Source organism: Pelophylax lessonae, assembly GCF_965119305.1.
Source record: "Pelophylax lessonae genome assembly, chromosome: 2".
Taxonomy (NCBI): domain Eukaryota; kingdom Metazoa; phylum Chordata; class Amphibia; order Anura; family Ranidae; genus Pelophylax; species Pelophylax lessonae.
The window spans coordinates 696,458,871-696,485,684 of record NC_138769.1 but is presented as its reverse complement, the minus strand read 5'-3'; the positions used below and the strand labels follow the sequence as shown (position 1 = coordinate 696,485,684).

General features: G+C 47.1%; 1 protein-coding gene across 1 annotated transcript in view; it reads right to left on the bottom strand.

The window, feature by feature from the left end:
- The window catches only part of HIKESHI (heat shock protein nuclear import factor hikeshi), a 31,001-nt gene extending 14,146 nt beyond the window's left edge, over positions 1-16,855 (bottom strand). Inside the window, exons 1-3 of the mRNA XM_082247825.1 lie at positions 16,692-16,855; positions 7,744-7,981; positions 163-314 (exon numbers count right to left, since the gene is read on the bottom strand). Coding sequence (XP_082103951.1) covers positions 163-314; positions 7,744-7,981; positions 16,692-16,721 — 420 coding nt within the window. The 5' untranslated portion in view covers positions 16,722-16,855. The remainder of the gene's footprint in view (positions 1-162; positions 315-7,743; positions 7,982-16,691) is intronic.
- Positions 16,856-26,814: the final 9,959 nt, after the last annotated feature.

Below are 26,814 nucleotides of genomic sequence, written 5' to 3'. Positions count from 1 at the left end.
AATATTTATGGACCTGACTGTAGTTGAAACTCTATATGTGTATAGGTGGACATTTTTCGATGGTACCATTTCATTTTTACTGCACTGAAGGGGACTATATACAATGACCAAAATATTCATCAGAACATCTTCCCATAGTTTAGTCTTTAGTCTCATACTGACCTGAGTAAACGAGTCCACATTTGACACAGCCGCATTGGCTACTGGAGTTTGCTGCGCCAGCTGCTCAAGCAGTTCAACCGAGATTCCTATCTGCGCCACCGAAGGGGTCTGGGGCAAATTCATGGCTCCAAATGGGTGCTGGCTGCCCTCCCCTACAATGAAAAACACACAGATGGTAAAGCCCAACTCTAGGTAAGAGTTTTAGTTACTGATTTGGATAGAGTAGGAAAGGGTCAAAATCTCATTGGCTTTTTACTGCCCCCCTGTGCCCACATCAACTAGATTCCTCCTTTCTCTACTATTGGTAGGAGGTCACCGGGAAAGAAACTGAAGGGAAATCTCTTCAATGGTGGCAAGGGCAGCAACACCTTAGGCCCCTTTCAAAAAGGTCCATGCATTCCTATAGACCGGTAGGTGTAAAGGGACATGTGTCCTTTTACAACCCGCTACCTGCGAGTCAGATCTGTTCCACTAAAAAAAAAAAAGGTGAAGCAGATCGGAGGGCAGTCAGGTGTATACAGATAGTGGAGTCCATTTACTCCAGGCAGCCCATAGAGCAGAGCGGGCTCTGTCCATGTCTTCTCTGCATAAAGTGAGTGGACGTGGCTGTGGGCTTACATTACCGATCAGCGAGCCCAGGAACCATCTGGCGTCAGCAAACATTTCTCATAGAGATCAACGATGGCAAGATGGCCACTGCTCATCTCTACGCCCTTGGAGGACTGGTGTGACGTCATGAAGTCATTTATGGTTCTCAGGCCATGTAAACATGTTTTTTTTTTTTCCTTAAAGCAAAAGATAAAAAAATTATACTTTTTTTGACCTTTTGCTGTAAAGGAGTTGAAAAGTCAGAAGGTTTTTTAATCTTAATGCATTCTATGCATTAAGATAAAAAAGCCTCTGTGTGCAGCAGCCCCCTTGGCCCCCCTAATACTTACCTGAGCCCCACATCTGTCAAAGTCAGCGAGCCAATCAGGAGAGAGAGGGGGCGGGCCGGGTTAGGGCTCCTTGTCTGAATGGACAAAGGGAGCTGTGACTCGGCCCGACTTGGGTGCCCCCATAGCAAGCTGCTTGCTGTGAGGGGAACTGAACAGGAGGGAGGGGCCAGGATCACAGAAGAGGGACCCGAAAAGAGGAGGAATAAAATAAAGATGCCCCCAATGTACACACATAGGTAGCGCCTCAATACATGTAGCATTTAAATATTTTTTGGGCATTAGCTTAAAATTGAAGGCAGTGGTTTATTATTAACATATAGCTAGCGCCTCAAAACATGTAGTTTTTAAAAAAGAATAAAAGAAAATGGGATTTTTGACTTACCGTAAAATCCATTTATCTGATGTTCATGGACACAGCTCCTGATCTTCTTAACCATTGGGTTATACTGCCCCCTACAGGAGTAGGACACCAGGCAGACAAAAAGTCTGGCTATGCCTATGGGTAGTACCAGGGGGTATACTCCCCCTGCTATAGGTACTGAGTTTTGTAACAAGCAGTGTCAGAAGTATTACAACTCCTCAGAGGGGTGAGTGCTGTGTCCGTCAATGAACATCAGAGAAATGGATTTTACGGTAAGTCAAAAACCCCATTTTCGCTTTCGTTCATTGACGGACACAGCTCCTGATCTTCTTAACTATTGGGACGTCCCAAAGCAGTGTTAAAAATGAGGGGTGGGAACAGCAAAAAAAATCCCAAGGCTAAACAGTAAACAACCAGGCAACAGGAGCTCAACCAAAACTGGAGCCGACCTGAAAAAAAAACAGTACACCCTCAAAGAGGACCAGGTCCTCTAAGCAGCAGCCTGCAAACCCTTGCGGCCAAAAGAAGCATCCGCAGATGCCAACACATCCACTTTACTTTACTTGTATAAGTGTGCACCGACGACCAGGTGGCCGCCTTGCAAATATGGATCACCGAGGCCAGATGACGGAAGGCCTGAGTAGCGTGCGCCTTGACAGGGAAAGGAGGAACCTGACCCCTGATGGTATAGGCCTGAATCACCATCTGTCTAAACAATCTGGAAATGGTCGCAGAGGAAGCGGACAACCCTTTCCGAGGCCCAACCGTAAGCACAAAATAGTGAGTCTGACTTCCTAAAAGACTCCGTAGCTGCCAGGTACACCCTAATTGCCCTAACCACAAGGCAATTTCCTTAGGATGTTTTGGCCTGGGACACAGAGAAGGCAACACAATGTCTTCATTCAAAACAAAATCAGAGACAACCTTTGGAAGGAACGAAGGACAGGGGCGAAGAACCACCTTATCTCTGTGACTCACCAAGTAAGGTGAACGACAGTATAACGGCACCAGTTCTGACACCCTGTGGTGATAGCTACCAAAAAAGCCACCTTCTGAGACAGCGTAACCAAGGGAATCTCCTGAAGATTCTCAGATGGAGGACTGAAAGCACCAAATTGAGGTCTCAAGGCAGCACTGGAGGAACCAAATGTGGGACACCCTGAAGAAAGGACCAGGGAGTGTGTGGCCAAGGATCGTTGGAAGATGACCGCCAAAGCCGACACCTGGCCATTGATGGTACTCAAGGCCAGTTTCTGTTCAACCCCCCATTGAAAGAAGGTCAAGATCTGAGCCACCAAGAAGGAGTGAGGATGAACCCCAAGAGACTCACACCACGCAATGTACATCTTCCACATACCATAGTAGATCTTCCTAGGAGTAGATTTCCTAGCTTTTAACAGCGTTGGAAATCGCCGATTCACACAAACCCTAATCCATCAGCACCTCGCTTTCAACAGCCAAGTCGTCAAAGCCAGTGACTGTAAAGCAGGATGGAAGATTGGCCCTTGGGACAGCAGATCCTACCTGAGAGGAAGCTTCCAAGGAACGTCGGCGACCAGCTGCACCAGATTGGCGTAGCAGGCCTGGCGAGTACGGGCCAGGGCCACTAAGATGACCGGAATCCCTTCTGCCTTGATCCTGTGTAGAAGTCTTGGCAGAAGCTTGAGGGGAGGGAAGGCATAAATCAGACGATACTGACCCCACGGGGCCACCAGCACGACTGTGGTGTCTGCCAGAGGATCCCATGACTGTGCCATGAACCTCTGCACCTTTCGGTTGAGCCGAGACGCCAACAGATCCACCTCTGGGGTGCCCCACCGGAGACACAACTGACGAAACACCTCTGGATAAATCGACCATTCCAAATCAAACACATAAAGGATGTCTCTAGGGTAACCTTGTCGCTGCTGACCGACACATATTGGAATGTGAAGGTAAGCGACCTTGATGTCCATGGAGGCAAGGAAATCCCCCTGATGCAGGGAAGCCACCACCCTGCGAATGTACTCCATTCTGAACTTCTGCACCCACACAAAGCAGCTCAGCTCCTTGAGGTCCAGAATTGGACACACCTTGCCTACCTTCCTGAGGACTGTAAACAGGCTTAAGTAAAATCCCTGAAAACGTTCCGAAGTTGGAACCGGGACAATCACCCTTTGAAGTAAAAGGTCTTGCACCGCCCCAAAAAGAGCATGTAAGCGGACCAGGGACAGTTGCAGGTTGGAAGGAAGAACTTTACCGGAGGGTAAGAACGAAGCTCGATCTTATAGCCAGACCATATGACCTTGCGGACCCACTTTTCTTGTACCAAGAAAGTCCAAGGGTACGGGAACCAGCGAAGACGTCCCCCCACCCCATATACGGGTGAAGGCGCACCTTCATGCTGAAGGGGCCTTGTCAGCAGGTCTGGAGAAGTCTGCTCTTGACTTGCCAGACCAAGTTCGCTTGGATCCTCCAGAGGAGGCCTCGAAGGGCTTCGATCCCTTGTCAGTCGACCCTGAGGGACAAAAAAACTTCTTATGAGCCAAGGAGGAGGGCCCACGTCTACGACGTGGGTCCTTGCCCTTAGTAGATTGCAGAAGAAAGGTGCTCTTCCCCCCTGTGAGACCTTTAATGATGTCATCCAGGGTAGCACCAAACAGGCGATCTCCTTGAAAGGGAAGATCAGTCAAGGCCTTTTTGGAAATCTGGTCCGCAGACCAGCATTTAAGCCAAAAGACACGCTGAAGGACCAGTGCCGAAACAGAGAGCCAAGCCACTAGGGGAGCCGCATCCAAAGAGGCATCCCAATTAAACGGCAGCCCCTGGACCAGCTGGTCCACCAGCTCAGCAAAGGCAGGGGGGAGCTACACCCCCTCCAGGCCTCAGCGCCGAACCAGCCAGGGTGTACATATTGCGGGCCACAGCCTCGGCCTTCCTGTCAGCCGGATCCTTAAAGGCCGGGGACTCTTCAGCCGTAATCATGGTTGCCTTGTTTAATCTGGAAACCGGAGGATCCACCGGTCAGTCCTCTTCTTAAGAAGGGACTCCTCATAGGGGTATCGCCTAGCAAATCACTTAGGGACCCCAAGGGGACGCTTGGTCGCCCCCACTCTTTAGTTATAATTCTGTCAAAATAGGAGGGGAAAGGGAAAACCTTTGCTGCTCTGGATGGCTTGTGAGTGCCAAAGGGAACCTGTGCCTCCGTTGCAGCTGTGTCCTCCATCTTTAAGGTCTCATATACAATCAGTGCGTCCACCAGCACCTTTTCGTGCGCGGTTGCATTAGTGGAGGAATCTCCCTCACTATCTGAGGATTCAGGGCGCATAGTTACAAACCCAGCAGAATGACCCACGTCTGCGGCAGGCGAATCAGATTCAGGATCTAATGAGACAGAGGAGGCAGGGGGAAGGCGGATCGGTGCTTTTTTCCAGCCCGTCGCCCAAAAGCCATGGGTGGTTGAAGGTGCCCGCAGCCTCAGAGAGAGATCTGGTGGGGAGATGCGCTCCAAAGACTCCATGAGTCACCAGGGGGATCCCACAAAAAAAGTGTAAAACACTGCTAAGGGACAACCCCCACCGCTCTGGCAGCACCACCCGGTAGCCAGTCACAGAGCACCAATCAATCCTGAGCAGAGAGGGAGAGGACCCAACATGATTCACCACCCCACAGAAACCAGGCACCACAGCCACCAGGAGAATCTGCACTGCATGAGCGGCGGACAGGAAATGAAAGGATCCAGGAGTCACCACCAAGGGATGAGGGGCTCCCATCGCCGAAAACGCCGCTCAGAAGGCTCCACAGACATGGCCGCCAATGTTTTCTATGGCAAACCACTGCAAAATGGGCGCCGGACTACACAAACATGGCCGCTGTGCATTGCAGCACAAGGCTAAAACAAAATGGCGGCACCATGAGGTTCCCAGGAACCCAGGAGGGATCCCTAGGCCTCAAGGACAGGCCCAGGCAGGACTGAGGGCCCTGGCAGGAGCCCCCACCAGGTATAGCCCCGCACAGCCGATTGTCCGGTCGCCAGCGGCGCACCCCCCCCATCGCCAGCATAGCGGCCTGCCCCCACCCCAGGAGGTGGACCAGACCACCGACACAGCCCCAGCATAAAAAGGAGGGGGGACAAATGAGGGGGTGCCTGATGGGAAGGAGGGGAACCCGGGGTCCGACCGTCCCATGGAGGGGCCCACGTCCACCCCAAAACCCTCCCAGCCAGGAACGCTGCAACTTGGGCCGAGACCCGGTTGTATGCAACCTCGCGAGATGTTTAACTCGCAGGCCAGCCCCCGTCCGGTGGGGCTATGTCGCAGCCAACCCAGCGTGGAGGTCTGCGCACCCTCGCTGGCCAGACTGGGATGACCACTGGATCTAGATTATCCAGCCCTTCGCCCAGTCCGGCAGTTGATTGTAAATCTCACAGGAAAAAAACAGGAGAAAAAAAAAAAAATCTATCTAAAAAGAAAAAAATTTGCCAGGAACAGAGATCCCAGCAAGGAACTAGGTCCTTACTCTGGATTAGGCAAAAAAAATCTTAAGAAGATCAGGAGCTGTGTCCGTCAATGAACGAAAGAGAAAACAGGGTTTTTGACTTACTGTAAAATCCATTTCTCTGATGTTCATTGACGGACACAGCACCCACCCCTCTGTGGAGTTGAAATTCTTGACACTGCTTGTAACAAAACTGAGTACCTAGAGCAGAGAGAGGGAGTATACCCACTGGGACTGCCCAGACTTTTTTCTGCCTAGTGTCCTACTCCTGTAGGGGGCAGTATAACGCAATGGTTAAGAAGATCAGGAGCTGTGTCTGCCAATGAACAGTGTAAAAATGAAAAAAAATTTATGAAAAAAAAAAAAAAAATAGTAAGCACTCCCATCCCCACGTGCAGTAGGGAACACCCCACATATGTAAACAGTGTTTGCACCACACATTTGAGGTATTGCCGCAATCGAGTGAGACCAATTCTAGCACAAGACCCCCTCTATAACTCTAAACAGGTATCCCATAAACATTTTTAACCACTTTACAACCAGAGGATTTTGCTGTCTTCCGTCCAGGCCACTTTTTGCGATTCGGCGCTGTGCGACTTCAACTGACAATTGCGCGGTCGTGCGACGCCGTACCCAAACGAAATTTACGTCCTTTTTTTCCCACAAACAGAGCTTTCTTTTGGTGGTATTTGATCACCTGTGCGATTTTTACTTTTTGCGCTATAAACAAAAAAAGAGCGTTTATTTTGAAAAAATAACAATATTTTTAACATTTTTTTATATGAAATTCCCCCCAAAAAAGATGTAAAAACCAATTTTTTTAAAAATTTTTGGCCAATTTGTTTTATGCTACATATGTTTGGTAAAAAAAAAAATCGCAATAAGCGTATTTTGATTGGTTTGCGCAAAAGTTATTGCGTTTACTAACAAAGGGAAAGATTTCTGTCATTTTTGGTGTTTTTTTTTTAACGCGTAATGGCGGCGATCTGCGATTTTTTTTGCGGGACTGCGACATTGCGGCGGACAGACCGGACCCCTGACTGACATTTTTGACACTTTTGGGGGTACCAGTGACATTACTGCAGTAATCAGTGCTATAAATATGCACTGTTACTGTAAAAATGACACTGGCAGGGAAGGGGTTAATTTTATTGGAGAGGGAGGGGTTAATGTATGCCTGGTGCTTACTGACGTGTAGGGGGGGAGGTGACTGAGTGATTCATGGACAGATCGGATGTCCAGCTATGCTGAACAGTCCGATCTGTCACTCCCTGTCACTATGGAGATCCGCCCGCTGTGTTTACACACAGCGGGCGGATCTCAAGACTCGATCCCCGACGATCGGGTAAGAGCAGCGGCGATCGCCGCTGCTCCTCCCCTGGCCCGACTCCCGCTGTGAATGAAAACAGCGGGAGCGAGCCTCCGGCGGCGCGCAAGCGCCGCCCAGAAGGGGGAGTGTCCAGTCACGTTAATACTACGTGACTGGACGATAACGAACCACTCTGCCGCAGTAGTATTACTGTGAGCGGTTGCAGAGTGGTTAAAGTGTCGCCTATGGAGGTTTTTAAGTACTGTTTGTGGCCATTCCACGTACGTGCGCAATTTTAAAGCATGACATGTTTTTAGGTATCTACTTACTCGGCGTAATCATCTTTCACATTATACAAAAAAATTGGAGTAACTATTGTGTTTTGGTTTGTTTTTTTCATTAAAGTGTATTTTAATTTTCTTAAAAAAAAATGGCGTTTGAAAAACCGCTGCACAAAAATCGTGTGAGATAAAAATTGCAACGAATGTTTCTCTTACCAGATTTTAAGCCAGAAATTTTGAAGATGGCACTGGGCTTTTCATTGGTAATAAAGCCAAGCAGCTGCCATACAGGCATTCCGCTATGATCAGGATATGAGATGTAGACGGAGCCGCCCATCCTCTCCGGGAACGGGATGGTCCCCAGCATGAACACCACCACGTGGTTGATGCTTTCATAGTCGGGCAGGTTAAAGACAAACTTATCCTCTGCTATTTGCTGGGCATCTGTCTGCACCTGAGGACAGAAAATAAAAATGGTTAAAGAGAACCTGTCATCTGCAAACTATAGGTGGTCGCCGGTTGAAGATGCAGTTTTGCCCCTCCTTTGGTGAACCTGCATCACTGTGTGTATAGTGTACAAGAAACATACAGCTTTGGTGCGAAGGAGGACATTGCATGCGATTCGCACCACACTGCTGTACAAATCAATCACATGCGATGTCTGTGCAATACGAATTCAGCCATACAGATTGTATGGCTGAATTTGCATCGCATTCGGACAACTCACACAATGCCATTGTCACAGTGTTGTTGACATTGCCACATGTCAAATCAAACCAATGTGAACATGAATCCAAAGTGGGGTACACACTATAAGTAAAATCGGGCCAACGATCGTCTGATTTTCCTCGTTGTTTCACAGCAAATTGGAACCGATGAACGAAAATTCGTACAAAAATTCTCGTAAGACAGGGACTTTTTTTTTGCTGTTTATTGTTTCTGATCATGCGCAGTCTTTCTTTTCTGATTTTTCTTGTACAAAAATCGTACGAAAACCGTACACATTAAACGAAAAACGTTAGTTTTTTCCTTACGAGAAACATTTTGGAGTTTGTCCCTTCGAGAATTTTCGGACGAAAATTCAGAATCGGCTGTAGAAAGTTCTGTACACACTATACGAAAATTCTTTGGATGAAATAGTTCGCCCGATTTTATTATAGCGTGTACTAGCCTTAATCTCACCAGTATGATTGTTTTTTTTTCTGCCACAACCAATCAAATTGGGTCGATCAAAACGTCACTATCTGTCGCTCATCACTCGGCCGTGCCATTTATGTCTCACTCGGTATATGCCCGATGCAACTGTTTTGTTGAATTGGACACAGATCGCACAGTTAAAGCACAATATTTCGAGGGCGCCGCCTGTCAATCTGGCCCACTGAGCTAAAAAGGGGCCACACTGCAGCAGCGAGCCAAACAACATGGCTCACAGTTGTAGCACAGTCCTGCAATGCAATGCTGCAGTTCAGGAGTCACCCCGGTAACGTTTTTTGGAGCAGGTGGCCGGCTTTCATGTGATAACAACCGATGCGGCTCAGCAGCCACTCGGCCGTTATCACAAGCAGCAGGAGGGGACGTCCCCTGCCTCCCGCCACCTTCTGCCGACCCCCCCCCCGCCACCTTCTGCCGCCCCGCCCAGGTCTCCCGCCAACTTCTGCCGCCCCACTCCCGCCACCTTCTGCCGCCCCCCCGCCACCCTCTTCCGCCCCCTTCCGCCACCTTCTGCCGCCCCGCCCCCTTCCGCCACCTTCTGCCGCCCCGCCCAGGTCTCCCATTCCACCAGGAGACCCGAGCAACCAGCTGGCACGTCCGCTGGCTGGTCGGAAACCCAAACAAAGCCGGAACCAGTGTTCTAAAATTTCATTGGACCCGTGAAAATTCCGGACCCTCGTCACTTCCGGTGACGCTACGTAACCACCAGCTGGTGCGAGCCTCGGTGCGCATGCGCACAAGGCATTTTCCAGGTCCGATGGAATTTTAAGACTTAGCGAACAACTGACTGAGAGGAGGCGGGGCTGAGGCACCGGGTATGTGCGGTCCACCAACTCCACTTCCGGGTCTTATTCGTAATTTCATCGTATTATTCACATGCGCGTTAGAGGTCTAATTGTCTCCCTCAATGTGTCCCCACAAGACCGTTCTATCATGCGTTTTCCTGTCAGCTCTGGTCTCCAGAAAAGTGGCCGCCACCCTTTACTTCAATGGAAGTCTTAGAATTTCATCGGACCTTGAAAATGCCTTGTGCGCATGCGCACCGGGGCTCGCACCAGCTGGGTTATGACGTTGCGTCACCGGAAGTGACGAGGTCCGGAATTTTCATGGGTCCGACTAAATTTTAGAACACCGGCTTTGATTGGGTCTCCGATGCAGTAATCCGGAAGTGATGTCACTTCCAGTTTACCCGGCAGCCAACGGCGCCAATTTTAAAATAGCCAAATATCCAAAATATCCAATTTTGGCGTTTTAAATAAATATTTTGAAGTGCAGAGGAGGGGTTTGGGGTTTTTTTTAGACCTCAGATCCTTCCATAAAGAGGTTACTACCTATTAGCCCCCGTTCACACTGGGGCGACCTGTGAGGCGACCTGGTCGCCTCACAGGTCGCCGCAGGTCGCCTCCCATAGGGAAGCTGCGGACCCGTTCTGATAGGAGCGACACAAGTCGCTCCGACTCAGAAAAAGGGTCCGGAGCTTCTTTGGGGCGACCAGGAGGCGACCGCCATAGACTTCAATGTTACGAAGTCCGTGGCGGCCGCTCCGAGGTAGCGGCGCGCTGCTCGCACCGCGACCTCGGAGGTCGCGGTGCGAAGTAGCGTCGCCCCAGTGTGAATGGGGGCTAACTGTCACAAGAGATGTTTATGTTTACATTCCTTGTGACAGCAATAAAAGTGATCTGATTTTTTTTTTTTTTTTAAAAGGACAGTGTAAAAATAATTAAAAAAAATAAAAACGCATACGTAAGTTGCACCCACAAATGTATAGAGTGTTCAAATCACGAGGTATCGCCACGATCGTTAGAGCGAGAGCAATAATTCTAGCACCAGACCTTCTCTGTAACTCTAAACTGATAACCGGTAAAATTTTTAAAGCGTTGCCTATGGAGATTTTTCATGTACCGTAGTTTATCGCCATTCCACCAGTGCGCGCAATTTCAAAGCACGACATGTTAGATATCTATTTACTCGGCGTAACAGCTTTCACAATATACAAAAAAATTTGGCTAACTTTACTGTGTTTTTTTTTAGAATTCAGTGAAATGTATTTTTTCACAAAAAATTGCGTTTGAAACACCGCTGCACAAATACCGTGTGACATAATATATTGCAATGACCGCCATTTTATTCTCTAGGGTCTCTGGAAAACAAAAAATAAATTATATATATATATATATATATATATATATATATATATATATATATATTTGGGGTTCCAAGTAATTTCCAAGCAAAAAAAAGAATACTGATTTTAACTTGTAAACAACAAGTGTGAGAAATAGGCTTGATCTTGAAATGGTTAAAAAAAAAAAAAAAAAAAAAGGGGGGCAGAACGGGCTAGCCACTGCAATATTGCTCTCTGAAAAGCGATCCACCATAGAACACTTCTCAGAGGGCAGTAAGCATTCCCACCTGTCTGAAAGAGTCCTAAGGCTGCATTCACATGTCAGCGTATAAGTACAAGAGCTTCTTTGGAGCGTATTGCGTCCCGCGATTTTGTTTGCGTGATGTTGCCGCGATTCGGCGGGCGTAAATCGCGACAACATCGCTCGGCGTTTGGGGGGCTATTGCAAATCAACGGGCAACGCTAGGCGTCCCGCGATTTGCAATAAATCTCCGAATCGCGGGCGGAACCGCGGCGGTTCTGCCCGCGATTATACGCTGACATGTGAATGCAGCCTAAACGTTTTCATCGCCCCCCCCAGCCGCAGCAGCTTTCATTCAGCCTTAGGGCTCTTTCACACGGGCGATCCGATCAGATCCGCCTGTCAGTTTTTTTAGGCGGATCTGATCGGATCCTCCATGCAGCTCTATGGGGCAGCGGATGTCAGTGGAGACACCTCCGTGACACCCGCTGCCATCCGTATCCGATCCGGATGTCTGTGAAATCTGGGATCGGATGAGAGCGGACAGGCGGTCCGCTCTCATCCGATCCCCCATAGAGAGCAGCGGGGGCTGTGACACCTCCCTCTCCGCACTGCAAGCGGAGACGGAGCTGTCATCCGCCGGCTCAGCAGGGATCGGCGGATCGATCCCCGCTGAGCAGCACGGATCCGCCTACGGAGGCGGACCGTGTGAAAGAGCCCTTTGGTGGAGTTTTAGGGCTCATTCACACAGGAGGTTTTCGTCTGCCCACAAAGGATCGGAGCCGTGGCATTTCTACACCCCAAGGGATAGTGCAGTTTTGGGAGAGTGCAGAAGAGCAGCTCTACTGCTGGATTTTACCGCCCCCCCAAACAGCTACCCCCTCTAGAAGAGGAAGTTGGGGGGGGGGGGTGTAGAAATGCCACGGCTCCGATGCTTTGTGGGCAGCCGCAGCAGAAATAATACCCCCGTGTCAAGTGAACAGGGTCACTCTATAAGCGCTGCGTGCGCAGTTGTGTCGCGCCAGCACAGGGTTCAAGGTGCATACAACGCCTCTTCACCGTCTGTCAAATGCTTTGCATTAAGGTCATTCTTCAGAGTCCATAGAAAATGTGATGGAGTCCGGCAGCAGGGCGGTTTTGCGGCCATTAACCACTTACGGACCGCGCACAGCAGTTTTACGCTGGTACTTTGACGTTAAATACCGGGGTTACGGCAGCAGATAGAGAGGAAAATAGCCACAATGAATGGAGCCAGCTATAGCGCTTGCCGAAAATAAAATAAGCTGTTCTCCCAAAATATTATTTTATATTTACGGCAGCAGATAGCTACCATAACCTTGGTATTTTTGTTTTAAACGGCGGGCGGACTGCTTTAGCATAAAAGTGGTTCTAGCGGCGGATTCACTGCGGGATCACATTTATGGGCGGCGGGAGAGGTGCCGTCCCCCCCTCCCGCCGCTTCCTGGTCATTTTCCCCGCTAAAGCCCCGTACACACGTACTGATTGTCGGCCGAACGATCGGCCGTCTTTTGTCCGGTTCTGTCCTGTCGGTTGAAAAGTGTTAAAGACTGCACACAAATTTTGTCGGCCAACAACAGCCGACTGCAGAAGTGATGTCATGTGCTGGTTTACTTTCCGTGTGTTTTTTCTTTTCTGAGCATGCCCAGTCTTGCTCATCTGCTGTCTGTCGGCCGAAATCTGTACTGACTGAGGAACAATAGGCCGTTCTGGTGACGGCCAACAAAAATTTTAATGCCTGCACAGCAGATTCTGTTCAGCCGAAAAGTCGCAGTCGGTTGTCGGAAGCATCATACTAACAAGCCGACAATCGGCCGATCGTTCGGCGGCTGAATATTTACGGCCGACAATCGCTACGTGTGTACGGGCCTTTACTGGAACCGTCGGTAGCGGGGAAAACTATTCAGTCCGATAAAGTCCTGGGCAGGAAGTCGAGTGAGGGACAAGATGGCCCTCACTCACCTCTATAGAAAAAGGAAAAACCTCCAATATGGAGGGACTTTACTGGCCCACTGTTTTCAAAGAAGTAGAATTAATTAGTAAAAAATACTTAAAAATCCATAAGCAACCCTTTAAAAATTTCTACAGGTTTCCAGTTTAGAGTTACAGAGGAGCTCCAGGGCTCAAATGATTGCTCTCGCTCTAACGATTGCGACGATACCTCACATGTGTGGTTTGAATACCGTTTACATATGTGGGCGGGATTTGCGTATGCGTTCGCTTCTGCATGCAAGCTCGGAGAGACGGGACGCTTTAAATTTTTTTTTTATATTTTTTTTTCTTATTTTATCTTTTTATTTTTACACCGTCCCTTTTAAAAAACATTTTTTGATCACTTTATTCCTATTACAAGGAATGTAAACATCCCTTGTAATAGAAATGAGCAGGACAGGTCCTCTTTAATGTGAGATCTGGGTCAATAAGACCTCACATCTACACTTAAAAACAAAAAAATAATAAAAGTTTTTTTTTTTCTTATGCAAGGAAAAAAAAAAAAATGGGCCCTTTAACCACTTACCGCAAAGTGACTTAGATCTACGTCGGCAGACTTTGCGGGGGTATACCCGGGTGATGCCCCTAGCTAGAGACACCATCCCGGTACCGTGGTTTACAACCGACGGTCGGCTTTCCGTCAGTAACAACCGATGCGGCTCGGGAGCCACTCGATCGTTACCCGGGTGAGCGGGAGGGGACGTCCCCTCCCACCGCCTTCCGTGACTTTGCTCAGGGGCTCCTGTCCCACCGGGAGACCCGAGCACCCAGCCGGCGCGTCCGCCGCCTGGATGGAGTCCCGATGAATGCCGGAAACGGCTTAGATCGGGTCTCCGATGACGTAACCTGGAGGCGGCGTCCATGACGTCCCTTCCGGGTTACTGTGCTGCAAAAGGCGGCAGATTTAAAAACGTCTGTATGCAAAAACGCCATTTTCGGCGTTTTGCATACATGGAAGTGTAGTGGAGGGGTTTGGGGTCTTTTAGACCCTCGATCCCTCCATAAAGAGTACCTGTCACTGCATATTGCTGTCACAAGGGATGTTTACATTGCTTGTGACAGCAATAAAAGTGATCAGTTTTTTTTTTTTTTTTTTTAAAAACCTGTGATAAAGTTAAAAAAAAAAAAAAAAAAATAAATAGGGAAAAAAAAAATAATTTTAGCCGCCCCCGTCACCGTTAGCTCGCGCACGAAAAAAAAAAAACGTATACGGAAGTCGAGCCGCAAATAAAATCGCTGTTCAAACCACACATGTGAGGTATTGCCGCGATCGCCAGAGCGTCGGCAATAATGAAAAAAAAAAGAGCTACACTCTAACACTAAACTGGTAACCGTTAAAAAAATTTAAAACGTCGCCTATTGAGATCTCTATTGACCGTAGTTTGTCGCCATCCCATGGGTGTGCGCAATTTTAAACCGTAACATGTTGGGTATCTATTTACTCGGCGTGACATCATCTTTCACAATATACAAAAAAAATGGGCTAACTTTACTGTTTATTAATTTTTTAAATGCAGTGAAATGTGATTTTTAAAAATGTTTCCAAAAAAAAATGGCGTTTTAAAGACCGCTGCGCAAATACCGCGTGACAAAAATATTGCAATGACCGACATTTTATTCTCCAGAGTCTTTGCTAACAAAAAAAATATATAATGTTTGGGGGTTCTAAGTAGTTTTCTAGGAAAAAATACTGATTTTAACTTGTAAACAAAAAGTGTCCGAAATAGGGCTGGGGCTTAAGTGGTTAAAGCGGAGTTCCAGCCATTTACTCACCTGTCCAACGGTCCAGCGATGCGGCCGCCGGAAGCCTCGATCCTCTCCCTCAGCGCCGGCATCACTGCTGTGGGCACCCGGCTGTTACAGTTTGCGGCTTCACAGCCGGGTACCCACTGCGCATGCGCGAGTCGCGCTGCGCGCCGTGATTGGCCGGCAATCTTCTGGGACCTCTGACGTGTCCCAGAAGATTGCAGGGAGGGAGGGGGAGAGAAGAACTTCCGCTCAGGGCGCCGCGGCGCTCCGAGCGGAAGTGGGAGCGGGTACCTGTCAAAACTAGGTACCCGCTCCCCCCCCCCAAAAAATGACATGCCAAATGTGGCATGTCGGGGGGTCAGGACTCCCTAAAGCGGAAGTTCCACTTTTGGGTGGAACTCCGCTTTAAGGCAGTTGGGAGGAAGCGACGTATGACGTCACTCCAGTCCTCCGAGGCCATAGAGTGGAGTGGAGAATAGGATAAGAAGATACATAATATTTATTAAATAATAATTAAAATCAAAACGAACATGCATCAAACATGGTGGCTACAACATAGAACATAGCCACCATGTCATATTTTCATACACGCTCTTTTATGATTTTAAATATTATTTAATAAATATTATGTATTTTTTTACTAATTAATTCTACTTCTTTGAAAACGGTAGGCCAATAAAGTCCCTCCCTTTTGGGGGTTTTTTCTTTTCTATTTAAAATTTTTGGATGAAGGCCACTTTTTTTTCTTGCTCCACCCACTCTTATCCTTTTCTCCACTCCACTCTATGGCCTTGGAGGACCGGAGTGACGTCATACGTCGCTTCCTCCCAACGGCCTTAAAGGGCCCATCTTTTTTCTTGCAGAAAAAAAAATGGACTTATATTTTTTTTAGCTTTTAACTGTAGATTTGAGGTCTTTTGGACCCCAGATCTCACATTAAAGAGGTCCTGTCCTGCTTATTTCTATTACAAGGGATGTTTACATTACAAAAGTGATCAAACAATGTTTTTTAAAAGGGACAGTGTAAAAATAAAAAGGTAAAATAAATAAGAAAAAAAATATAAAAAAAATGTTTAAAATGTCTCTTCTCTCCAAGCTTGCGTGCAGAAGCGAACGCATACGCAAGCCCCGCCCACATATGTAAACGGTGTTAAAACCACACATGTGAGGTATGGCCGCGATCGTTAGAGCAAGAGCAATAATTCTATCCCTAGATCTCCTCTGTATCTCTAAACTGGAAACCTGTGGAAATTTTTAAAGTGTCGCCTATGGAGATTTTTAAGTGCCAATGCTTGTCCACGAGCGTGCGCAAATTTGAAGCATGACATATTGGGTGCCTATTTACTCGGCGTAATATTATCTTTCACGTTATAGACAAATATTGGCCTAACTTTACTATTTTTTTATTTTCTAATGCAAAAAAGAGTATTTTTTCCCAAAAAATTGCGTTTATGAGACCGCCGCACAAATACGGTGTAACAAAGTATTGCAACGATCTCCATTTTATTCTCTAGAGTCTCTGCTAAAAAATTTATATAATGTTTGGGGGGGGGTTCTAAATAATTTCTAACAAAAAATACTGATTTTATCTATTAAACACCAAGTGTCAGAAATGGGCCCGGTCCTTAGGTGGTTAAAGCGCGCGTTTGCGCAGTCGCAGGCGGTTTGGCGCGGTGCAGGTGACAATAGTGCATGCACAGCACCTGATCTCAGGTTGGAAACCATGGAGACTGTCATTGTCCTCCCCCAGGACTTGCATTGTATTGTTTTGCAGCACCCCTCCCCCTGCCCTTAAGAGGACACATTACACACACAGCTGTCACTTACCAGCCTGCCAGCCACCAGGCAGCCGAACATGTCTGCTCCCCAGCCCTGTGTGCCTCCTCCCGGGGTGTGCCAGCTCCCTCTCCCCTCACTCAACACACCCGATCCCGGCCAGAAACTTCCAGAATCCCTCTGATTAGGCTACCAAAAACAAAGCGTGCCCCGCCCACTCCCTGACTCCGGCGCCGCCATGATGGAAGTGGGAAGGAGCGCTCTGGCCAATAGGCGAGCGAGCCCGCTTTCCTGTCACCGCCCTCTTCCTGCATATGATCCCGGTGAGCACGTGACCTGTACAGATCCGGCCATCTTTGAGAAGGGAAAAGCCACCTGTCAAATATGAATGAATGGGTCTAGTTTTGTCAAAGCCCTTAACCACTTAAGCCCCGGAAGATTTTACCCCCATTCCGACCAGGGGGTATTTTGCGATTCGGCACTGCGTGACTTTAACAGACAATTGCGCGGTCGTGCGACGCTGTACCTAAACGAATTTGGCGTCCTTTTTTTCCCACAAACAGAGCTTTCTTTTGGTGGTATTTGATCACCTGTGCGATTTTTTGATCACGCGCTATAAACAAAAAAAGAGCGTCAATTTTGCAAAAATAGCAATATTTTTCACATTTTTTTATATGAAATTCCCCAAAAAAAAAAATTTAAAAATCAAAATTTTTTTACTTTTTCGGCCAATTTGTTTTATGCTACCTATGTTTGGTAAAAAAAAATCGCAAAAAGCGTATTTTGATTGGTTTGCACAAAAGTTATCGCGTTTACTAACAAAGGGAAAGATTTCTGTCATTTTTGTTGTTTTTTTTTTTAACGTGTAATGGCGGCGATCTGCGATTTTTTTTGCGGTACTGCGACATTGGGGCGGACAGATCGGACCCTTGACTGACATTTGTGACACTTTTGGGGTTACCAGTGACATTTCTACAGTAATCAGTGCTATATATATGCACTGTTACTGTAAAAAAACACTGGTTGTGAAGGGGTTAACTTTATTTGGGAGGGAGGGGCTGTGTGTATCCCTAGGGGCGTGCTTTCTACTGTGATTGGCTGGGGCTTGAGCTGTATGGACACTGATCAACGGATCTACATACTAGTTCCGTGTGATCAGTATCCTAACAGCAAGGAGAATGACAGGTGGCTTGTTTACACAAGCTGCCTGACATTCTCCCTCTCCCCCGCCGATCGCCGAGTGACCGGCGGACATCGGGTCCGCCGGTCACACGCGCGGGGGGGTCCGTGACCACGCGGGAGCGGGAGCGTGCCTCCGGGGGCGCGCGCTCGCTCCCTAGACCCTCACAAGCTAGTGACGTAGCCCTACGTCACTTTGCCTGTGAGGGGCTGACTGCCGACGTAGATCGGCGTTAGGCAGTCGGCAAGTGGTTAAAGAGAACCTGTCATCATCAGTTCATTTTAGATATAAATGAGAAAAACAAAAGCACTGCTAGGTTCCCTGATGTATAACCATTGCTACAGTGCCTTGAAAAAGTATTCATACCCCTTGAAATTTCCCACAATTGAAAAATCCCCCAAAAAATGATAAATCCATAATCATGCTCTGTGAATAAATAGTGCTAAATTAGGGTGACCAGACGTCCCCGGTTCCTGGGGACAGTCCCTGGATTGAGGACACTGTCCCGGTCCAAGTCTGTCCCCGGTTTTGTCCCCAGATTCAGGATCGGATTAATGTAGACAGGGCATCCCATGCTGGCTGAGACTGAGTGTCCTCTGTGCAAAGCAAACCTCTGAACCCTGTACTCTATGCCTAACACCCTCATGTATATTATGTAGACCTGTACCCAGCGCACTGTGTATTATGCAGTCCTGTACCCAGTGCTCTGTGTATTATGCAGTCCTGTGACCAGTGCTCTGTGTATTATGTAGTCCTGTACCCAGCGCTCTGTGTATTATGTAGTCTTGTGTCCAGCGCTATGTGTATTATGCAGTCCTGTACCCAGTGCTCTGTGTATTATGCAGTCCTGTGCCCAGCGCTCTGTGTATTATGTAGTCCTGTACCCAGCGCTCTGTGTATTATGTAGTCCTGTGCCCAGTGCTCTGTGTATTATGCAGTCCTGTGCCCAGTGCTCTGTGTATTATGTAGCCCTGTGCCCAGCGCTCTGTGTATTATGTAGTCTTGTGTCCAGCGCTATGTGTATTATGCAGTCCTGTGCCCAGCGCTCTGTGTATTATGTAGTCCTGTGCCCAGCGCTCTGTGTATTATGTAGTCCTGTGCCCAGCGCTCTGTGTATTATGTAGTCCTGTGCCCAGCGCTCTGTGTATTATGCAGTCCTGTGCCCAGCGCTCTGTGTATTATGCAGTCCTGTGCCCAGTGCTCTGTGTATTATGTAGCCCTGTGCCCAGCGCTCTGTGTATTATGTAGTCTTGTGTCCAGCGCTATGTGTATTATGCAGTCCTGTGCCCAGCGCTCTGTGTATTATGTAGTCCTGTGCCCAGCGCTCTGTGTATTATGTAGTCCTGTGCCCAGCGCTCTGTGTATTATGTAGTCCTGTGCCCAGCGCTCTGTGTATTATGCAGTCCTGTGCCCAGTGCTCTGTGTATTATGCAGTCCTGTGCCCAGCGCTCTGTGTATTATGCAGTCCTGTGCCCAGCGCTCTGTGTATTATGCAGTCCTGTGCCCAGTGCTCTGTGTATTATGTAGCCCTGTGCCCAGCGCTCTGTGTATTATGTAGTCTTGTGTCCAGCGCTATGTGTATTATGCAGTCCTGTGCCCAGCGCTCTGTGTATTATGTAGTCCTGTGCCCAGCGCTCTGTGTATTATGTAGTCCTGTACCCAGCGCTCTGTGTATTATGTAGTCCTGTGCCCAGCGCTCTGTGTATTATGCAGTCCTGTGCCCAGTGCTCTGTGTATTATGCAGTCCTGTGCCCAGCGCTCTGTGTATTATGCAGTCCTGTGCCCAGCGCTCTGAGTATTATGCAGTCCTGTGCCCAGCGCTCTGTGTATTATGCAGTCCTGTGCCCAGCGCTTTGTGTATTATGTAGTCCTGTACCCAGCGCTCTGTGTATTATGCAGTCATGTGCCATTTGCCAATAAAAAAAAAAAAAAATGTCCCCGAATTTCATTTTAAAAATCTGGTCACCTTATGCTAAATACACTTTCAGGCCTCGTTCAGATCTCACGTTTGAAATCATGGGCAGAATTACTGCGGCTCTGCCCGGTTATCCAAATCGCGGCAGAACACACAGTTCAGTGCCATTATTCTTTAGTGGCACCCCAAATGTGATGCGATTCTGCAAGGATTGTCGTGTGACAGAATTGCGCGGCAAACCGTGTGTTTAAAAATCACCAAAAGCTCGTCACCCAAAAAGGAGCCGGAACTTCTTTTGGGCAACAAACACACATAGGACCGCCCATAGAAGTGAATGGGCTTGCCCTAGGCGCGACATGGCAAGTGAACGCTGTACGAAAAAAAATTGCTAGAAGGAACGCTTGTTCCCGCGATGCGATATGTGAACGGGGCCTTGGAGCTGTGTGGATAAACACTCTTGTGCTTCCAGTGTCACTGTCCTTTTAAACGGCCTTTCCCCCACATCACATTGACATCTTGGGCCCTATTTACACTTGGCGACTTAGAATTCCCTGCAGAATCGCCACAATTCCAAATCACTGTAAAATCATGATCAAACGCAGAAATGCGCTTTTGGGTGCAACGTTTTCTTAATGGCACCCCCAAATTCAGTGCGATTTTGCCGCAATTGTCGCACGACAGAAGCACGTGGAAATCTGTACAAAATGCGCCTTTAACCACTTGCTGACCAGATTTACTGTTGCAGGGCGGCTCTGCTGCGCATAATTACGTAGATCTCCGTGATTATGTGCACGCGGTTTCGGCAGCGCGCACGGGAGGAGCGGCTCAATCACTGCCAGCCTCCTGCGATCTTTGGCAAAACTGACAGGAGAGCCATCTGGAATGTAAACAATGGTGAAGCTGAATCACTGATCTCTCTCTGCCTCTGTTCCATCCCCCACACAGTTAGAAAGCACATATAGGGAACACATTTAACCCCTTGATCACCCCCAGTGTTAACCCCTTCCCTGTCAGTGTCATTTATACAGTTACAGTGCATATTATTTAGCACTGATTACTGTATTAATGTCACTGCTCCCCAAAAAAAATGACATTTTTTAAATTTTTTTATTGGGAATGTTTTATAGCAAAAAGTAGAAAATATTGGTGTTTTTTTTCAAAATTGTCGCTCTTTTTTCTGTTTATAGCGCAAAAACGAAAAACTGCAGAGGTGATCAAATACCACCAAAAGAAAGCTCTATTTATGGGAAATTAAGGACATTAATTATATTAGGGTACAGCGTCGCACGACTGCACAGTTGTCAGTTAAAGTAACGCAGTGCCGAATCGCAAAAAATGGCCTGGTCATTAACCACTTTAGGACCGGAGGATTTTCCTGCTTTACGTCTGGGCCACGTTTTGCAACTTGGCACTGTGCGACTTTAACTGACAATAAGTACCCAAACGAAATTTATTCCCTTTTTTTCCCACAAACAGAGCTTTCTTTTGGTGGTATTTGATCACCTGTGCGATTTTTATTTTTTGCGATATTAATAAAAAAAGCGACAATTTTGAAAAAATAACAATATTTTTCTACTTTGACAGTTAAAAAATATCCAATATATTCAATTTTTGTCATATATTTAGGCCAAAAATAACAATATTTTTCAAATTTTTTTATATGAAATCCCCCTCCCCCCCCCCAAAAAAAGTAAAAATCAACATTTTTTAACATTTTAGACCAATTTGTTTTCTGCTACATATTTTTGGAAAAAAAAAATTGCAAAAGGCATATTTTGATTGGTTTGCGCAAAAGTTATCGCAGCTACTAACTACGGGAAATTTATGTCATTTTATTGTTTTTTTTTAAACTAGTAATGGCGGCGATCTGCGATTTTTATTGCGGGACTGCGACATTGCGGCGGACAGATCGGACCCCTAACTGACATTTTTGACACTCTTGGGGGTACCAGTGACATTACTACAGTAATCAGTGCTATAAATATGCACTGTTACTGTAATAATGACACTGGCAGGGAAGGGGTTAACTTTATTGGTGATCTAAGGGGTTAATGTATGCCTGGTGCTTACTGACGTGTGTGGGGGGAGGTGACTGAGTGACACAGGGACAGATCGCAGGTTCAGCTATGCTGAATCCTGTAATCTGTCACTGTCTGTCACTTAGGAGATCAGCCCACTTTGTTTACATAAGCGGGCGGATCTCTTCACTCGATCCCCGACGATCGGGGAAGAGCGGCGGTGATCACCGCATCTCCTCCCCTGGCCCGACTCCCGCTGTGTCTGAATACAGCGGGAGCGAGCCTCCGGCGGCGCGTGAGCGCCGCCCACAAGGGGAGGGGTCCAGCGACGTAGGTCTACGTCGCTGGACGGAATCGAGCCACTTTGCCGCAGTACGCTCCATGTGAGTGGTCGGCGAGTGGTTAAGGGGGTAAAACCTTCCGGAGCTGAAGTGGTTAACAAAGGCATAAAGCTCATTGCCCAAAAAGGACCAGGAGTTTGTTTTGGGTGACAAACCAGCATAGGGCATCCCACTGAAGTGAATGAGCTGCCCTATGTGTGATACACAGAAACTGGTGTAAATTGTACTTGACCCCCTGCCAACCACTCACAGTAAATATTAGTGCGAGCTGACAGCAGGTGCAGGCACAATTACGTACCTGTACAGCGGCTCTTCCTTTCGGGTTCGGCAGCGCACATGCACGCCCTCTGCAGACCCCTGCGAGTTTGGCAGCTGATTTCAGCCAATGATTTTGGCTGAAGTCAGCTGATCGGCTGTGTCCAATCACACATTACAAAAGACAGAACTCTGTGTAGAGGGAACACTAATCTGGCTATTTTCTCTCCCAAAGCAGGGAGAAAAAACTGCCATATAGTAAAGTAAAAGCAGTACATACTATACATTGATAGGCACACGTAGCCCTTTAAATTCCCCTAGATGTTAATCCCTTCCCAGCCTGTGTCATTAGCACAGTGACAGTGTACAGTACTATCACTGAGTTAGTATCACTATTGATGTCAGTGCCAGTCAGTGTACCTCCCAGTCAGCGTCAGCTAGCACCAGATTGTCCGCCACACTTCCACTATAAGTCGCTGATCACCGCCATTACCAGTATAGCATCATAGCTGCGTAAATTCCAGTAGAATTAGATTGTACACGCTATAATTTTTGCACAAACCAATCAATATACACTTATTAGGAGTTTTTTTTTCTTGTGTAGCAATATTTCCAGGCCTTGAGCCTGAGATGGGTCTGCCATTGTTACCGGTGACACCTCCAACACATTTAAATTGTGAACCCAAGTGTGAGAACTGAGACAATGACCATTCCGGCATCTTTGGTTGGTTTTGTTTATTGTATTTTGGGGATGGGAGAAGGGAATGAGTGGGATACTCCTCTGGCTCAACTAGGTTAACTGGGACTCTGTACAAAAATGCCCGTTGGCGCTGTCTTGACGCCAGCTGAATGCCGACCAGCGCTTCCTGACGTTTGAAGATACTGTTTTGCTGAACTTGTGCTAAAACTTCGACTTTAACTTGTTTGTTAACTCAGAAGATCCAGGACTGGCAATATGAACGCCTCCTGGCCCTTAGGTCCTCATCCTATGCCTCCTTCGCAAAACATTGGAAACCGTGGGTGGACTGGTACAATTAGTATCCTGAAGTCCTTTAACCCTTCCTAAATGCTTCCTTCTGTACTTGACCTTCCACTAAAACCTCATAGCATAGACATTAACCCCACCTTGCCTCGTATCCAAGTCAATATGGTGTACTCTTATTATCTCTGATCTGTTGCTGTTGATATGTGTACATAACATCTCGTATTGTAGCTGAATTCTGTATACTCCAAGTATTTGTACTTGTTTACATTGTTCAATTTGTTATATCTGTTACACAAGCGGCTGCATCCGCAAACACGTTAGCCCCCGTTCACACTGGGGCGACCTGTCAGGCGACCTGGTCGCCTGACAGGTCGCCGTAGGTCGCCTGGCATAGAGAAGCTATGGACCCTTTCTAATAGGAGCGACACAAGTCACTCCGACTTAGAAAAAGGGCCCGGAGCTTCTTTGGGGCGACCCGGAGCGACTTGCATTGACTTCAATGTTATGAAGTCTGTGCCGGCCGCTCCGAGGTCGCGGTGCGAGCAGCGCTCCGCGACCTGTGAGGTCGCCCCCCTGGGAAGTCGGATCGCCCCAGTGTGAACGGGGCCTTATCCTTCTTTTTTCAAAACTTTAATAAAAAACATTTGAAACTAAATCAATAAAATTCTGAAGTAGCATGCATAACAGATAAGCTACACTGGAAATTAAAGTAATAATTGGCGGACGGTTGTGGTGGGTCCTTTTCTGGCATGTTTGTTCTCTCTCTTTATTCTCTTTCCCCATTTTTTTTTTTCCATTTCTCATTTTAGAATTGATAATTCTTACATCACTTTATGCCAGGGGTCGCCAAACTTTTCAGCACAAGAGCCACATCATATATTTTACAGATATTTGAAGGCGGAAAAATTTTCCCATCAGATTCCCCATAAAAGAGTTGCCCTTACATTAAAGTTATCCTTACATCAGAGCCCCCATCAAAGTCTGTGCTATCTGTGCACTGTGAGGATACAGCCTAGCTGTGGGCCAGAAAAAAATGTGTAGAGGGCATGTTGTGGCCCCTGGGCCATAGTTTGGAGACCCCCGGTCTTTGCAAATTATAGGATTGCTGTCGCAGTTGATACATTGAGATTGATTTACTAAGGGGGAAAAAAAGACTGTTCACTTTGCAAGGGAATTTGCTCCAGAGCTTAGCAAATGTGGTGAAATTTCACTTTGCAAAGAATACCCAATTACATGCAAGGAAAAAAAACAGCACATTTGCTTGCATGTGATTGAATAATGGAACTCAGAAAAGCTTCTGAGGCACATTTGCTTGCAAAGTAAACAGCCTATTTGCTTTTAGTAAATCAACCATATTGTCCCTTAATCCTCAGCAGATGGGTTCTGGCCTAGTGAAACGCTAAGACCGCATTCACACTAGTCCAACTTGGACCGCGACTTGTCAGCGGTCCGTCACGCTCCCACTGTGTAGTACAGGAGCCGTTCTAATAGGAGCGACAAAAGTCGCTCAGACTTAGAAAAAGGGTCCTGTACTACTTCGGGGCGACCTGGAGGTGACTTGCATAGACATTCATTTTATGAAGTCCGTGCAAGTCGCGCCGAAGTCGCGCTGCACGCGACTTCACAGGTCGCCCCCTAAGTCGGAGCGACCTAGTGTGAACCGGCACTCACTGTCATGATGGACATTTGATGGCCAGTTGTATTTTGCTTATTTTGTATGTGACTGTGCAATGCACTCAGATATAAGTCTTTCCTATTTGTGCTTAAATTTATTCACTTTGCTTTATGTGATGATTGCTCAACCCAACTCTACAATCAGTATTTTATGCTTCTATTGAATATCAAGGAACTCAAAGATGTTGTAAATGCAACTTGTCCTTAAAGAAACACTATCATCAACAAAACCCCCCAAAAACTCAAATGAGTGCCCTGTTAAAGAGGTATTATACTCAATTCTCTTGTGGACCACGCCCCCTATCTTTTCTCTGGTAAAGCAGTTCAGCCTCCATCAGAATCATCAGCATTTAATACCCAGGGAATGTTATATACCCATGTCCCCTGCCACATGCAATGGTTCTATCCTCCGGTCACTGTACCACTACAGGACACAGTAGTAACATAGGTGTCAGTGGATGAGACCACAGTGTGTGATGGAGACACAGGTATCCAACACTCCCAAAGTATTGAATGCTGAAGAGTCCAGTGGCGGCTTCATTACTTTAATAGAACAAAGAGAAAGGACATGGCTTAAGGGGGAGGAGTATAATACTTCTTCTTTTGTAGAGAATGACATCACGTTAAACAAACCAAGCGTTGGGAGGTGGCAGTAACGTCTCCAAAATGCATGCCAGACGCTGCTGTACCGCCATCTGCAATACGATCCAGTAAGCTTACTTCCTGTCTGTTAAAAATGGCAAACAGCTTAACTTAAAAAAACAAAAAAAAACAAAAAAAACACTGTACTAATAAAAATATGAATGCTACCATTGCAGACCTCCCTTTGAAAAGTGTATGTTGGCTGGCTGTCACGATATTTCCTTTGGCTTCAATACTTTGAGTCAAGATCCTGAGCATGTACGAAGATCCGTAGTAAAAGGACTAATTCACACTATATGCGGTGACAGACATTTTACTAAAAATGGTAAAACGTCTGTCACTGCAGGGACACACAGGAAAGGTCTCTAGGGCTGTGCTGCAGCATGCTCTGATAAAATCTATAAAAGAAGATAATGGTCGCACACCACCATGGAATCCAATGAAGAAAAGTTCCTTTATTCACATAGGTGGTACAAGGTACAGCAGGGTAGGACAGTAGATGCGTTTCACACGACTGCTACCATGTGTGCTACCATGTAGTGAACAAGCACGTAGCAGTCGTGTGAAACGCGTCTACTGTCCTACCCTGCTGTACCTTGTACCACCTATGTGAATAAAGGAACTTTTCTTCATTGGATTCCCTGGTGGTGTACGACCATTTTTTTCTTTCATGCTTCTGGTGGCGAGCCCAGGTTCAGCACCCACCTTGAATTGTGAACTTTGACTAGCTTGAGCGGTGTTATCTCTCTTCATTGTGATAAAATGTAGACATGATGTCCAATTACCAGCAAATTAGCACTTTTTTGCAGAAGTCGGGGTCATTCGTGGTAACTTTATATTTAATTCAGCAATATCAGGATCCTGCAGACTCTCAAACAACTGTCTATCTGTACCATCCATATGGGCAGACAGTAACTGAACTGCAGGAAGAATCACTGAACTACGAGAATGCTCATCAGCACCCTCACAGCTCATTAAGAACGACAAGCTGTCTGTCGCAAGGGCAGATGGTACTTGTAGTTCATTAGTTTACAGGAAACTGTGAATCAATGATGCAGCTGTGAGGGTGGAGCCTGTTTTTGAATTGTGACAGCGGGTGCGGGGAGAGGATCTACCGCCTGCTGTCAAAATAAGGGATTGGGGGAGTGCGGGCAAGTGCTCTTT